Consider the following 14,781-nt stretch of genomic DNA (forward strand, 5'->3'; position numbering starts at 1 on the left):
AATTGTCGGGAGAAAAGTCTGAGGGAAAATGATTGGAAAATGGCTCAAAAATCATTTTTAGAAATAGTTAAAATCCAGAAAAAATGGTCCAAAAATCTTGAAAAATAGGCTTAAAACTGTCTAAAAACAGTCCAAAATAGCGCTGAAATAGCTTGAAATAGCTCTAAAATGGCTTAAAATGGTCCAAAAATGACTTAAGATAGGCTTCAAATGGCTCAAAATAGCTCAAAAATGGCTTAAATTGATCTCAAAAACCGTGATTTTTTGATGATTTGACCCAGTCATGTGCTCCCCGTTGGGCGAATCGAATGAAATGGATAAATATGTTTTCGAGGAGGTTTTTAGATTCTGAGCAACTGTTCAGTGCTTACTGAACAGTTGCTAATGTAGTTTGGTGTCAAAAATCTTGAAAAATAGCGTTTTTTGGCTGAAAAATCCATGAAAAATGACTTAAAATGAGTCCAAATTGGCCTTAAAACCACCAGAATTAAGGCTGAGCAATCCCAAAAATTCCAGTAATTTTTTGGTCAATTTCGGCTTGATCCTCTACAACTTTATACCATTTTTGAGCTCATTTCTCGATTTGCGGATCGAAAAACCCATTTTTTGGTTGAAAATAGCATCAAAATCCATAATAAATGACCCAAAATGGTTCAAATTGGCTCCAAAACTGCCTAAATTAAAGCTGAGCAATCCCAATGAATCTAGTGCATTTTGGTCAATTTTAAGCTATTTTTGAGCATTTTTTGGCTATTTTAGAGCTATTTTAAGCTATGTATTTTAAGTCATTTAAAGTCATTTTTGAGCTATTTTAAGCCATTTTGAGCAATTTTGAGCCATTTTTGAGCTATTTTAGAGCTGTTTTAGAGCTATTTTCAGCCATTTTCAGTCATTTTTGAGCTATTTTCAGCCATTTTATGCTATTTTAGTTCATTTTAGACCGGTTTTCACGCTTTTCGAACCATTTTTCACTTGCAGGACTTCCAATGGCGTGCGGGATGGGGTGTTCTGAAGGCCAACATGCTGTTCGTGTACAATAAGCCAGAAGAGGAGACGTCATCGATTCCCCCATTCCTTCTACTAATCATCGAGGACTGCTTCATTGAGCTGTGCGATGAGAATAAAATTGGAAAGGATTTCACTTTCGAAATCAAGTTTAAATCGTGAGTTTTAGCTTGAAAATGGCTCTGAAAATCAACTAAAAATGGCTGAAAATAACCTAGAAATCGTGAAAAATGAGCTAAAAATGTCCAGAAAAATCGGCTTAAAATAGCCCAAAAATGTACTAAGAATGGTCTAAAATTGGCTAAAAATTGCTGGAAATATTCTAAAAATCATTTTGAAAACACATTGTCGAAAATAGTCCGAAATTGGCTGAAAATAAGCTTTAAATGACTAGAAAAGTCGAACATAGCTTGAAATAGCCCAAAAATATGCTGAAAATGGTGTAAAATTGGCTAAAAATGACTGAAAATAGATGTAAAAAGTCGCAAAATTGCCTTAAAATTAGGAAATTCGCTTAAAATTACCCTAAAAATGCCAAAAATTGGCTAAAAATACCCCTAAAAGTGCCAAAAATAGGCTGAGAATGAGCTAAAAATGTCTGGAAAAGGTGAAAATTGGCTTGAAATATCTCAAAAATATGCTCAAAATGGGTCGAAAATTGGATTAAAATGCTCCAAAATCGTCGATTTTATAGTTTTTTGGCTGAAAATGAGCAATTTTAAGTCGAAAAAAACTGAATTTTCAGCTAAAAATAACCCATTTTTGAAGTGCTCGGAAAATTTGAATTTTTAGACTATTTTCCATGATTTTCAGCCCTAAAAATCTAAAAAATGATGGCTTAAAATAGTCGAAAATTTGCTTAAAATAGCTCTAAAAACGCCAAAAATAGGCTGAAAATGAGCTGAAAATGTCTGAAAAGGGCGAAAGTTGGCTTAAAATAGCTCAGTAAAAGTGTTAAAAATATGCCAAAAATGGTTTAAAGTATCTAGAAAAGTCTGAAAATTGGCCAAAAATCTTAAAAATAACCGAGAATTACTTTTTTCCATGATTTTGAGCTCTAAAAAAACTCGCAATTTTCAGATTTTTGAACGATTGTTAGCCTCAAAAATCGGTTTTTTTCGGTCTAAAAATGTGAATTTTCGAATTTTTCACCATTTTTCTTCTATTTTCAGCTCTAAAATCGATTTTCCAGGTTTAAAAATGTGAAAATTCCAAATTTTCAGCCATTTAAAAAAAAATGATTTTCAGCACCTCGCGTAGCTTCATATTCGCCGCCGACAGCTTCAAATCTCTCGGTCAATGGGTCTCACTGCTCACAATCACCCCAATCGATTATATTCAGCTGTCGAAGCAGAGTTTTATCGAACAGATAGAACAAACGCAGAAAAAGGCCGTAAAAGAGAGGAATTGAGGAGTTTTTTGAGCCAAAAATGCTGAAAATCCCATGAAAAATGAGTCTGGAACAGTGGAAATTGGATTTTTCAGCGATTTTTGATCTAATTTTTTTCGAATTTTTCGAATTTTTTTGAGCCCCAAAAGTGTAAAAAATCGATTTTTTCATAATTTTTGGGCTCAAAAATGGATTTTTTGGCAGTTTTTAATCGTTTTTTCCTAATTCTTCTGATTTTTTAAGCTCAAAAATCGATATTTTGCATTTTTTTGGCTCATTTTCCCCCTTTGAATTTTGAATTTCCCGCGTTTTTCTTGTCTATTTTTTCCCGATTTTTTAACCATTTTTACATGTAAATCTTGTTATATGATTTTCTGTATATATTTTTTTTTTCAAATTGATTTTTTCTCACATTTTCAGCCATTTTTGGCTTAAAAATCACATTTTTTCGTTTTTTTTTAAATTTTTGGAGCTAAATTGGGTTGTAAAACCCTGAAATATCGATTATTTGTCTAGTTTTTGGTTGTTTTTCAGCTTGAATTATCGAATTTTCGACAATTTTCACCGATTTTTGAGCTCAAAATTTTTTGCTCACCTTTTCGAATTCGAATTTTTAGCTAGAAAATTCGATTTTCACAGCGTTTTCCCCCAATTTTTTGGCTCGAAATTCGAATTTTTCGATAAATTTTTTCGAATTTTTTTTCGGCTCCAAATATCGATTTTTACAGATTTTCAGCTAGAAAATTTGAATTTTTCGCTATTTTTTTAATTTAAAAAAAAAGATTTTTTCTCAAATTTCTCAGCTACAATACCTTATTTTTCAGATTTTTTCATTAATTTTTTTTCAATTTTCTAGAAATCAAAATTGCTCGATTTTTTCCCATTTTTTGAACAATTTTCAGCCAAAAAATTGATTTTTTTTGTTTTTCCACATTTTCAGCTCTAAAATGCCCGCCTACCACTCGAAATTCGACACGGAAATCAAGGTGTTGCCGTTGGGCAACACGAACATGGGCAAACTGCCCATTCGCACCAATTTCAAGGGTCCGGCGCCGCGTAAGTCCTCAAAAAGTCGATTCTTCTGGAAATTTTCAGCTAGAAAACGCTGAAAATCGAGGATTTCAAGCTGAAATTGGCTGAAAATGCCAGATTTTAGCTTATAAAATACGAATTCTATGCCGAAATTCTCTGAAAAATCGATTTTTCGGCTAAAAAATCGAATATTTGCCTTCAGAAACCAATCAGGACGACATCATCGACGAGGCACTGAACTACTTCAAGCCAAACATCTTTTTTCGGGAGTTTGAGGTACAAGTTTGAATTTCCCGCCAAAAATTACCCCGAAAAATTCAAAATTTGCAGATCAAGGGACCCGCCGATCGTACGATGATCTATCTGATCTTCTACATCACCGAGTGTCTTCGGAAGCTTCAGAAGGTAGAATTTCGACCTTTTTGGGGGTTTTCTAAGCTGAAAAATCGGAAAATTCAAGAAAAACTAGCCTAAAATCCATCTTTAGGGGATTTTAAGCCATTTTTAGAAAATTTGGGAAATGTGGCGCAGTGGATTTTTCCCTTCGAATCTCAACACCCGGGTTCGATCCCCGCTGGGGTCAATATCTTTTTTCTTTTGTTTTTAGGCGTTTTCAGTTGGTAGAATGTTCTAAAAATGTCTGAAAATCGGAATTTCAGATTTTGGGAAAAAATTTTGACTGAAAAAAAATTTTTCAAAAAAAAGTTTTTTTTTTTTTGAATCTATTTTCAAGCGCTCAAAATCACTAAAAATTTCTCAAATTCAGAATGAAAATTTTTTCTGCAGAGCCCCAACAAGATTGCCGGTCAAAAGGATCTCAACGCGCTGGCCCTATCTCATCTGCTGCCAATCCCCGGGGAAAATGGATTTCCACTGAACTCAATGTACAAATCGCCACAATCCAAGCCGGATGAGGATGAGATGCGTGCCTACCTTCAACAGATTCGCCAGGAACTCGGAGCTCGGCTGTGTGAGCTCGCATTCCCGGAGCCCAACGATCGTCCGTCGAAATGGTGGCTGTGTTTTGCGCGTAGACGTTTCATGGACAAGGGATTGGTTGGACAGGGTGTTCAGCTCTGAATTTGGACGATTTTTGAGCTAAACAATAAATTTTTGTGATAAATTTTACCCCTATAAATGTCCCTCCCATTTTACTGCCTTTTTTGTAATTTTTGAGCTCAAAAAGTGAGTTTTAATTCATTTTCAGCCTTTCTAGGCTTGGAATGAGCTCCATAATCGATTTTTTTGTGATCAATTTTAGCCCCTTAATGTCCCATTAAAGCTCTATTCTTCAATTTTTAAGGCATTTTTCGATCCCCCCAAAATCTTCCTGAAATTTCAAATTCCCGCGATTTTTCCTCGAAATTCCTTTATCTGAATTCCCATGTATTTATTTTTCTTTTCATCATTCTTCTTCACTTTTTCTACTTTATTTTTGAATTATTTGGCTTTAAAAATTATGAAATATCGGCCCAGAACGCTGCTTTCAGAACAATTTTGAGCCCAAAAAATTTTCCGAAATCTGAAATTCTAATTTTCAGACATTTCTAGAACATTCTACCACCTGAAAATGCCGAAAAACAAAAGCAAAAAGATATTGACCCCCAGCGGGGATCGAACTCGGGTGTTGCGATTCGAAGCTAGAACCCCACTGCGCCACATTTCCCGGTTCTTCTAAAAATGGCTCAAAACACTGGCAAAATTGATTTTAGAGTAGTTTTCTTGAATTTTCTGATTTTTCAGCTCATTTTCAGATCGAGATGCTCAAATGTGCTAAAATTGCTTACCATTCGGGTATTTTTGGTCCAAAAAATAGAAATTAAAAAAAAAACAAAAAAAAATTGGAAAATTTTTTTTTGAAATTTGTTTTTCAGTCAAAAATGTTTTCCCAAAATTAGAAATGCTAATTTTTGGACATTTCTAGAACATTCTTCCGCTTAAAAACGCCTAAAAACAAAAGCAAAAAGGTATTGACCCCAGCGGGGATCGAACTCGGGTGTTGAGATTCGAAGCGAAAAACCCACGAAGCCACTTTTACCAATTTTTCTAATAATGGATTGTAGGCTAGTTTTCCAGGAGAAAATGTGCAAACATTTTTTTTTTTTGAAATTTTTTTTCATCCAAAACCTGAAATTCTAATTTTCAGACATTTCTAGGGCATTCTACAACCTGAAAATATTAAAAAACACAAGCAAAAAACTTTTGACCCCAAGAGGAATCGAACCCCGGGTGTTGAGATCGGTAAGCTAAAACCTTTCTTTGAAGAAAATGCGTTCATAACACTTTGAAGATAGCCACAAAAACCAAAAACAAAATCAAAAAACAATAACGGGAAGAGGAATCGAACCTACAACCGGTTGGATACACTTCATCCCTCCTCGCCACTACACCACTCCTGTCTGGTTCTTTTCCTTCCCCCAATCCATATAAGAAAGAGGTGAGGCGCGGCGCCCTTAAGAGTCAAATTTGAGCCAAATTTGAAACTTGATTTTCTCGAAACTGGTAGCTCCTCAGCAAAATCTGAATACATGTTTGAAAATGTCCCATTCTCAGCTTTCGAATGATATAGGTCACATACCGAAGTTCCACCCCCCGATTACCACCTTCCCTAGTGAGCCACACTTCCCAATTTGTCTAAAACTTGCTCAAAACGCTAGAAAAATGGATCTTAGGGTGGTTTTTCATGAATTTTCAGATTTTTTAACTCATTTTCAAACCCCAAAGTTCAAAATGGTTCATTTAGAGACCATTGGGGTGAGAAAACGTCCGACTTTTCGAACATTGCTTAGATATAATATTTCAGGGTCGTTGTCCTTGATGTTTGTTTCACTGATTCTTTAACTTCAGCAGAGTAACAACTCAGCAATTTTCTTGCTAATTGTTAATTGCAAAAACCTGTTTTTTAATCAATTATCTGATTGGCAGGTGCTGATAATGATACGTCATTTTGAAGACTGAGGAATTCTTATCAAATTTTGAAATTTTGTGATAATATAAAAGCCAGGAGAGCCGTACCGATGTTCAGTTCACTTGCTTTTTTCAAATTTTGATTTTTCTTTTTCTAGACATGGTTGAAATACCAAAATGTTGTGGACAAGACATGAAACCAACATCAGGACAGGAATCTAAATTCCAAAAAAATTTTGCAGTAACAATAGGTGAAAACGTTTTTTCTTGCTAAAAACCTCTTCAAAACTCAATTCTCCAGCCTTTTTAAGCGTTTTTCGAAAAATTGTCAAAATGGCGCAGTGGGATTTTTCAATCGAAAAACAATCGAAAAACACTTTTTTTTCCAAAATTTTTTTTCTGAAAATTTCAGATTTTCCAAAATTTTAAAATTCCAGCTCTAGAATGCTCTGAAATAGTCGCAAAATAGCCTGAACAGAAATAAAAAAGGTTTTGACACAGAGAGGAATTGAACCCGGGTCGTCAGGCTGATAGTGGCATTTTCGAAAATCCCACTGAGCCATTTGTGCGCTTTTTCGAAAAAGTGCAGAAAAACGCAAAAATTCGGTTCCAAAAGAATTTCGGGGTAGTTTGCATTGCTTTTTTGATTGCAAATATCGAAAATTCGACATCTTCAGAAATCGAATACCGATGTGATCGCTGCGGAAAAACGGTCATTGTCCGAGTAAAGGTGAGAAGGAATTTTTCAGTGTTTTTTAGATCATATTTTGTAATTTTTCAGTATGAGGACCAGGGCAGTTGTAGCATTTGCTAGAACGGAACGCTTTTGGATTCTTCTGGAGAGTTGAACTGCTTTTTTTAATTTCCAAAAAATCCATACTATTCCGTTTTTTTTTTTTGGTTTTCAATAAATTTATTCTGGATGTTCAAAATTGGATTTCTCTGGTTCAAAATTATTTGCTTGATAATATTAACTGAAAAAACGCATTAAAATTTTGTCATTTTCAGCTTAGGATCCAAATTATCTTCTCTCCCCCTCTCCTTGTGAGGATGATGCGAGCTTTAAAGGCGCATATCTCAAAAACGGCTAATTTTATGAAAAATTTGTAAATTGCAAAACTGTGTAAAATTTTTCGCTCTACATGTACGTAATTAACATTATTTTAGTAGCTTTTGCCGTTTTGGAGAAATGCGCCTTTAAAGTTGGTCGTTCTCCACCTGGGTGTCAGTTGGAGGGTGGGTGCAGGAAGCAGCGCTGGATGGACCAACTCTAAATTTTTTTTTAATGGAATTGTTTTATACCATTTTGAAGCTCATGAAATTTCCTACAATTTGGCATACTGTAGCTTTGACTCACAGCGAAATCTGGTCTATCTTGTCTCTGTTACGCTTTTCAGGTTTTTGGAAGTTTTTTTCCAGCTAAAAAACTCCTGCCTAAAATTTCTTCGAATTTTAAACCTTCTTCTTTTTTTCCCAAATCGTGTCAATAGAGACGTCTTCTCCGAGAGAACCTGTCAACAAAAAAAGAAGAAGAAGACGTGAAGAAAAGATGAAGTGTCTGTCTGGTCTGGGATGGGATGGGGGGTAAAAATTCTCGGTGTTGAAAAGAGAAATGGCCTAGTTCCTGATGTTCAAGGTCTTTTTATCTAGGTACAACCTGTCAACCCATTTTTCTTAGTTTTCCGCCCTTTTTTATCCCTATTCCGAAATCTTTTATTTACTACCCCTATAGATTCCTCGAGAACGGGAGAAAGACAGGGTTTTTATGATCATGGGGAAACTTAGACCAGATTTCTCTCTGTGATTAGCTTTCGAGATTCTTATTCTTGCCAATTCTGATTAGGCTGCCTATTAGTTAGCCATCTATCTTCTAAGATCTTCTCATTTAAAGGCGCATGTAACTTCCTTGGCATTGAATTCTTTATAATCGTTAGTGTTCAAAGTGCTCTACAAAACCACTAAGATTTTATTATTTCATATCAAATTTTTTGGAATTGTACTAATCAAAAACCAAGCTTTATTTTTGAAGTTGACAACTTTTTCCTAGCTTTTACAGTTTTTGAGATATGTGCCTTTAAAGTAACTGGCGCCCCACCCACGCCGCCGCTGCCCACTGGGGGTCGGCTCACTTCAAAGACGTATATCTCAAAAACGGCTGGTTTTACTGATGTTTTGTAAATTGCAAAAATGTGTAGAATTTAACGCTTCATGTTTTGGTAGTTTTATACTTTTCAATAGCTTTCCCTTTTTCTGAGATATGCGTCTTTGGAGTTGGCCGTTCTCCACCTGTGTGCCAGCCCCCTCAGAGGGTGGGTGCAGAAAGGGGCGCTGGATGGATCAAATTTCGATTTTTCAAAAAAGTATTTATTTTGATTTTGAATCCCTTAAAATTTCCTACAATTTCATATAACTTTCAAAAGATTTAGTAGATTTCTGAAAACGTTATGCGTCTTTAAAGTTGGCCTACCCTTCGCTTCTTCGACAGGGGAAGGGCGCATGTAAGGGTATGGTAATTTTAAAGGCGCATATCTCCAAAACTACTGTGGCTATCAAAATTTTGAAAACTACAAAAAAGTGTAGAAGTTTACTTTCTATATTTCAGTTATTTACTTAATTTTAGTAGCTTCCACCGTTTTTGAGATATGCGCTTTTAAAGACAACATCTTTAAACATACTGTTTTTAAGCTGTTCAATTAGACATTATTCAAAAACAATTTTCAGTTTGAAATCTTGAATGTAATAGAATGTATTTTATATCACCTGAAAGCCCTTAAAATGTCCTAGATTTTCATATAATTTTCGAAAAATTTAGTAAACCGTTGGAGAAGTTATGCGCCTTTAAATGTGACCTACCCGGCGCCCCCTTCTTCGGCGCCTTCCCCTCGGAGGAAAGGCGCAGGAGGGGTAGGCTCATTTTAAAAGCGCATATCTTAAAAACGGCTGATACTATTTGCAATAAAATTAGTTCATTTTGAAGCCCTTGAAATTTCCTACAATTTCATATAACTTTCCAAAGATTGACTAATTTTACTGATAAGTTATCCGCCTTCAAAGTTGGCCTACTGTAACTGCTAGATTAACTAGTTTCACAAAAATAATCAATTTTCTTACTGAAATAGTCTGACTAATAGAAAACAAAGAGGTGTGCCTATTTTATCTTCTATTTTTCTTAATTACTTCCAAATTGTGAAATTTCCCATCCAACCGCAATCAGTATAAAAGTGACCTAAATTTCTTCTCAAATACAAGTGATCGTCAACTAGGAGGATGTGTGTATGTGTTAAAACAGTAATTAGAACATTTCCTCTATCCCTTTTTGTCTCTTTTCTTTTCTTCATTGAAAAATACGCAAAAAATTAAATTGCCCGACTTTTTTAATCCAATTTTCATGATTTTTTGACTATTTTCACCTACTTTAAGCCATTTTTTTCCAGAAAAAAAACCATGATTCTTCAAATTCTATTCCTGATTTTTCCAATATATATCTCCGGGGAATTCCGCCAATCATTTTTTGAAACCTCAAATCGATCTGAAGGCGACAAAATCATCCTCACCGCCCATGGAATGGGTATGGACGACGCGAATCGAGTGGTTATTCCAGGTAAGCTGTACATCTGGACACACAGAGGGCTCTCCTACAGTAATCCTTAACATTATACAGTAACCAACGGCCATATTCCACCACTTCCATGTGTGACGTCTAATGCTGGCACCCATCCACACGGCTCTACATTCACCAAGAACAATTTCCATTATACATGCAAAAATGGGACAGCGGAAGTTGTGGGTGAGTTAATTGCAATTATCTTGGTTACTGTATGAGATATCAAACTTTTGTCAACTGATAAATTGTTAAGCATCTTATCACCTACACTTTTGTAGTACATCACTTTTTGATATCTCTTACAGTAACCGAGCTATACTCGTTTTTAGCCTGCCTTGCCGATGATGGTTCCGTCATTCAACTTGGTCGAACATTCGTCCGCTCCGGAATGAAGCATTTTTGTAGTATCCAAGGGGATACGGTATCCTATAAACAGGAGAGCATGTGTTATGAGAATGGAATGCATTATAATGTTGGCGATTCGTTTAGAAATGGATCTTTCAAATTGACTTGTAGAGAGTCTGGGATTTATGTGGAAGGTAGGTGAGCCTATTAGGTATGGGTTCTTTAAAGCCATATATCTTAAAAACTACAGTAGTTATTGAAAAAGTGTAAAAAGACAAATAAAGCCATTAAAATTTACTATATTTTGATAGTTTTTAAATTTTAGTAGCATCTGCGGCTTTAGAACTATGCGCCTTTAAAGTTGACCTACCCGGCGCCCCCTCTCGCGCCACCCCTACCCACAGGTGGAGTGCAGGTGTGGTCATCTAACTTTAAAGGCGCATATCTCTGCAACTACTGTAGCTAGCTCAGAGTTGTACACTAATAAAATATAGAACATCTCATTCCCTATATTTTGATAATTAACAAAATTTTATTATCTATTGCCGGTTTCATGTTATGCGCTTTTAAATGTGACCTACCCTCCTCCCTCTCCGCTTCTTCGCCCACCCTCCAAGGTGGGTGGGCGCCGGAGAGCGAGGTCACCTTTAAAGACGCATATCTCAAGAACCACGGTAGCTAGTTTAAAGTTGTAAACTAACAAAATGTATAAAATCTTATTTTCTACATTTTCATAATTAACAAAATTTATCTAGCTCAATTATTTTTTGAGATATGCGTCTTTGAAATTAACTAACCCCCATCTGCCTGAAAGTGTGCGCAGGAACAGGGTAGATTAATTTTAACGGCGCATATCTCTAAAACTACTGTAGCTTCTTTTTTCCAGGATGCTATATGCAGAATAGCTTCAACGACCTTTTGATGTCCGGAGAATCCAGAATCGAGAATGGAAAGCGACATGAGTGCGAAATTATTGGTCCCGGAAAAGTTCGATATGTTGTCAAGAGTGGGTTTTTCTCTTTGCGCCTTTTAAGGCTACAGTATCTTTTTTTGCAGTGCTCGGCTGTAATCACGAGGGACAACAATACAGTACTGGACAAATGTGGACCCATCAACATGTTAGATATCAATGCAAGAATGATGGGACACTTTTGGTTTTGGGTAGGTGTCTATAAAATCGTATATCTCAAAAACTACGGTAGCTGTCAGAATTTTGTTAACTACGAAAATGTTTCAAATTTAATGCGGAGTAGTTTTGTAGTTAACAACTTTATGCTAGCTACTGTAGTTTTAGAGTTATGCGCCTTTAAAGTTGGCCGACCCTACCTGCGCCGCTCCTCTAGGATGGTGGGCGCAAGGGAGGGGGGCGCCGGTAGGTCAACTTTAAAGACGCATATCTCAAAAACTACTGTATCTATCAAAACAATGTAAATTACAGAAATGTGTAGAATTTCATTTTCAACATTTTACTAGTTAAAAAAAGTTTAGCTAACGTAGTTTCAGAGATATGCGCCTTTAAAGTTTACCTACCCTACCCGTGCAGCTCTTTCTAGGAGGGTGGACGGAGGATGGAGAGATTACCTTTAAAGGCGCATATCTCCAAAACTACAGTAGCTATCAAAAAGCTGTCAACTACAAAAATATGTAGAATTTAATTTTCTACATTTTTTAATTTACGAAAAAAAGTCTAGTTTTTTTAGTTTTTTGAGATATACACAAAAATTCCAGGATGCATCGACGAGGGGTTATTCATCGAATTGGGACGAGATCTTCTGATGGAAGGAATGGTCCACCGGTGCTATCAAGTCAATACTACCGTATTCTACCATAAATTCGCCTGTGAGCGCTCTTCTCTCGCCGAGTGTGTCTCCCAATCGATGCACAGAAGAGCCCGCCGGTATGCCAAGAGAGTGGTGGCCTAGTTTTTGGTGGCCGAAGTTTTTATTCTTGGTTTTCTCTTCCACGTGTATAATAACTGGTTTATTTGAAGTTATAATAAATACTATAAAACTGAGGGGGCCCCGTAAAAAGAATGTTGAATTTAGAGTCTTCTAGAATTGAGAAGACGTCGGAGAAGAACATTTTTGAAGATCAAAAAAGTTAGGCTCTGGATCGAACATCCTGATTCTTGCGGGGACGGACGCCTCGAGAAAGTTTGGTGCACAAAACGTAGCTCTTGTTTTTTTTGTAGTAGTCGGTGAGCTCCAGGAGGTTTCTGGAAAACTTTGAAATAAAAAAGTTGTCTAAGAAGAATCTAAGAATCTAAGAATCTAAGAATCTAAGAATCTAAGAATCTAAGAATCTAAGAATCTAAGAATCTAAGAATCTAAGAATCTAAGAATCTAAGAATCTAAGAATCTAAGAATCTAAGAATCTAAGAATCTAAGAATCTAAGAATCTAAGAATCTAAGAATCTAAGAATCTAAGAATCTAAGAATCTAAGAATCTAAGAATCTAAGAATCTAAGAATCTAAGAATCTAAGAATCTAAGAATCTAAGAATCTAAGAATCTAAGAATCTAAGAATCTAAGAATCTAAGAATCTAAGAATCTAAGAATCTAAGAAGTGTCACCATCATTAGAAGTCATAAGATATCTAAGAATGTTAAGGGTTTAACATTTGAACAGTCTTGGAATGTAGTCCTTTGAGAATCTAAGAATGTAAGAATATAAGAATCTAAGTATCTTAGAATGTAAGAATGTAAGAATCTCAGTATTTAAGAATTTAAGAATCTAAGAATGTAAGAATATAAGATCTCCAAAACTCACTTGAAAGATCGGTCAACATCCAACTGAAATGCAGTACTTCCATTCTTTTTCTGATATTCCCTTATCACCAAATGCTCCACCTTATGTCCCTTGAGCACGCTGAGCACATATTTGCCGCGGAAAAATGAGATTAGGAAAGAAGCGTCTAGAAATCCGTCAGACATCAGAATCCTCTCAGCAGACCTCGGATCGACATCCAAAAAGAACCAGGATTGTGCCTTATGTATGTCCTCAACTCTCAGCTTTGTTAAATCTCCAGAACTACCGTATTTCTTGGTGCTCATTGCTTTTTTGGAGCCTTGTTTCAAGAGCTTCACTCCGTTTTTCTTAAATTCCATTGGTACCAAATCACAGTCATCGAAATGGGATGGTAGGGAGGATGTGGTTGGTGTGGACCCGAAATCCATCTCCATAAAGTCGGATTCGAATTCTGATGGAGTTTTTGTGGTGGTGACTAGGTCACCAGTAGAGAGGGAGCGGTACTGTTTGTCTCTGAAAAAAAAACGAGTCAAAATAATCCAAATTGACCTGTTGGCTTTAAAGGCGCATATCTCAAAAACTACAGTAGTTATAAAAGTTTTATTAACTAGTAAGATGGTTAAAATTGAATTTTACATATTTTAACAATTTGCAAAATTTTAGTAGCTTTCACAGTTTTTGAGTTATGCGCCTTTAAAATTTGGCAACCCCCTATTGGTGGCGGCGGCTGCGGCGGAGGGAGTTGGCTTGAAGAGCGCCAACTTTGACAGCTGATAACTCAAAAACGGAAAATTCTATCAAAATAGTGTAAACAGCAAAAAACATAGAGCTTGAAATTTTACACATTTAACTAATTAACAACTTTTTGATAACTTTCACTGTTCCTGAGATATGAGCCTTTAAAGTTAGAGCGACCCCCACTGGCGGCGGTAGGCTAACTTCAAAGGTGCATATCTCAAAAACTACAGTAGCTATTAAAAATTTGTCAACTACAGAAATTTTAAACATATAATTTTACACAATTTGCTAGTTCACAACTTTTTGATTACTCTTTCCGTTTTTGAGCTATGCGCCTTTAAAGTTGACCCACCGAAAACTGAGCCGCAACACCATTAGAGAGGGGGAGACGCAGAGAAACGAGATTGCGTTGCTTCTCTGACTATTTTCCAAAAACTTACGATTTAATCGAGCTGGTCCATGTTCTGATTTGATCGATGAGTGCCGAGAATCGGCGACGTTGAAGTAGAATGGTCATTTTCTGAAAAGATGGAAATTGGAATTCTAAGAATTTAGGAATCTTTCAGGCTATTCTAGAATCATTAAAGGAGGCAAGACAGCAAAAATTTCGGGGGCAGTTCGGGGGACGAGATCGCGCCGCGCTTATGTAGACCATCGGTCGTCAGGCGCCTTCGCGCCCCCGTAGCTCAGCCGGTAGCAGCGCTGTACCCTGAGCTGCCTGTCATGAGTTCAACCCCTCATGGGGGTTCTCTAGGCAAAATATCAGGAAAACTTCTTTTTTGGTGTCTGGCCTCCTTTAAGATAGAAAATAGGATCTATTCTAAACTAGAACCAAAAAAGACTATACTGATTTGATACCAAAATCTAGAGAAGGAGGAGTCAGAGAGAGAGTGGGCGGAGCTTAAAATAGACACACGTGTGAAACGGAAGGAGAGAGAGAGAGACAGAGAGAGGGATAGAGACGCAGAGAAAAAAGAGGAAGAGAGAGGGAAAAAAATTAATGATAAAGGAGG

General features: G+C 36.3%; 4 protein-coding genes across 4 annotated transcripts; 3 read left to right on the forward strand and 1 right to left on the reverse strand.

The window, feature by feature from the left end:
* Window positions 1-283: 283 nt before the first annotated feature.
* CBG15745 lies at window positions 284-2,416 on the forward strand (the record flags this gene model as incomplete). Its single annotated transcript, XM_045243391.1, has 3 exons — window positions 284-337; window positions 979-1,163; window positions 2,254-2,416. The coding sequence occupies 3 exons, from the start codon at window positions 284-286 to the stop codon at window positions 2,414-2,416; spliced, it is 402 nt and encodes a 133-aa protein (XP_045095787.1).
* A 926-nt stretch (window positions 2,417-3,342) lies between these two features.
* Window positions 3,343-4,507, forward strand: Cbr-arx-5 (the record flags this gene model as incomplete). The annotated part of the gene is made up of 4 exons (XM_002640812.1): window positions 3,343-3,451; window positions 3,630-3,703; window positions 3,758-3,832; window positions 4,214-4,507. 4 exons carry the CDS (start codon window positions 3,343-3,345, stop codon window positions 4,505-4,507), a joined length of 552 nt encoding a protein of 183 aa, XP_002640858.1.
* A 5,271-nt stretch (window positions 4,508-9,778) lies between these two features.
* On the forward strand, window positions 9,779-12,205 carry CBG15747 (the record flags this gene model as incomplete). The annotated part of the gene is made up of 6 exons (XM_045243392.1): window positions 9,779-9,935; window positions 9,996-10,117; window positions 10,375-10,477; window positions 11,170-11,289; window positions 11,340-11,444; window positions 12,012-12,205. The coding sequence occupies 6 exons, from the start codon at window positions 9,779-9,781 to the stop codon at window positions 12,203-12,205; spliced, it is 801 nt and encodes a 266-aa protein (XP_045095788.1).
* A 178-nt stretch (window positions 12,206-12,383) lies between these two features.
* On the reverse strand, window positions 12,384-14,285 carry CBG15748 (the record flags this gene model as incomplete). The annotated part of the gene is made up of 3 exons (XM_045243393.1): window positions 12,384-12,498; window positions 13,052-13,543; window positions 14,209-14,285. 3 exons carry the CDS (start codon window positions 14,283-14,285, stop codon window positions 12,384-12,386), a joined length of 684 nt encoding a protein of 227 aa, XP_045095789.1.
* Between the last annotated feature and the right edge of the window lie 496 nt (window positions 14,286-14,781).

Source organism: Caenorhabditis briggsae, assembly GCF_000004555.2.
Source record: "Caenorhabditis briggsae complete genome, chrIII, whole genome shotgun sequence".
NCBI classification, from domain to species: Eukaryota; Metazoa; Nematoda; class Chromadorea; order Rhabditida; family Rhabditidae; genus Caenorhabditis; species Caenorhabditis briggsae.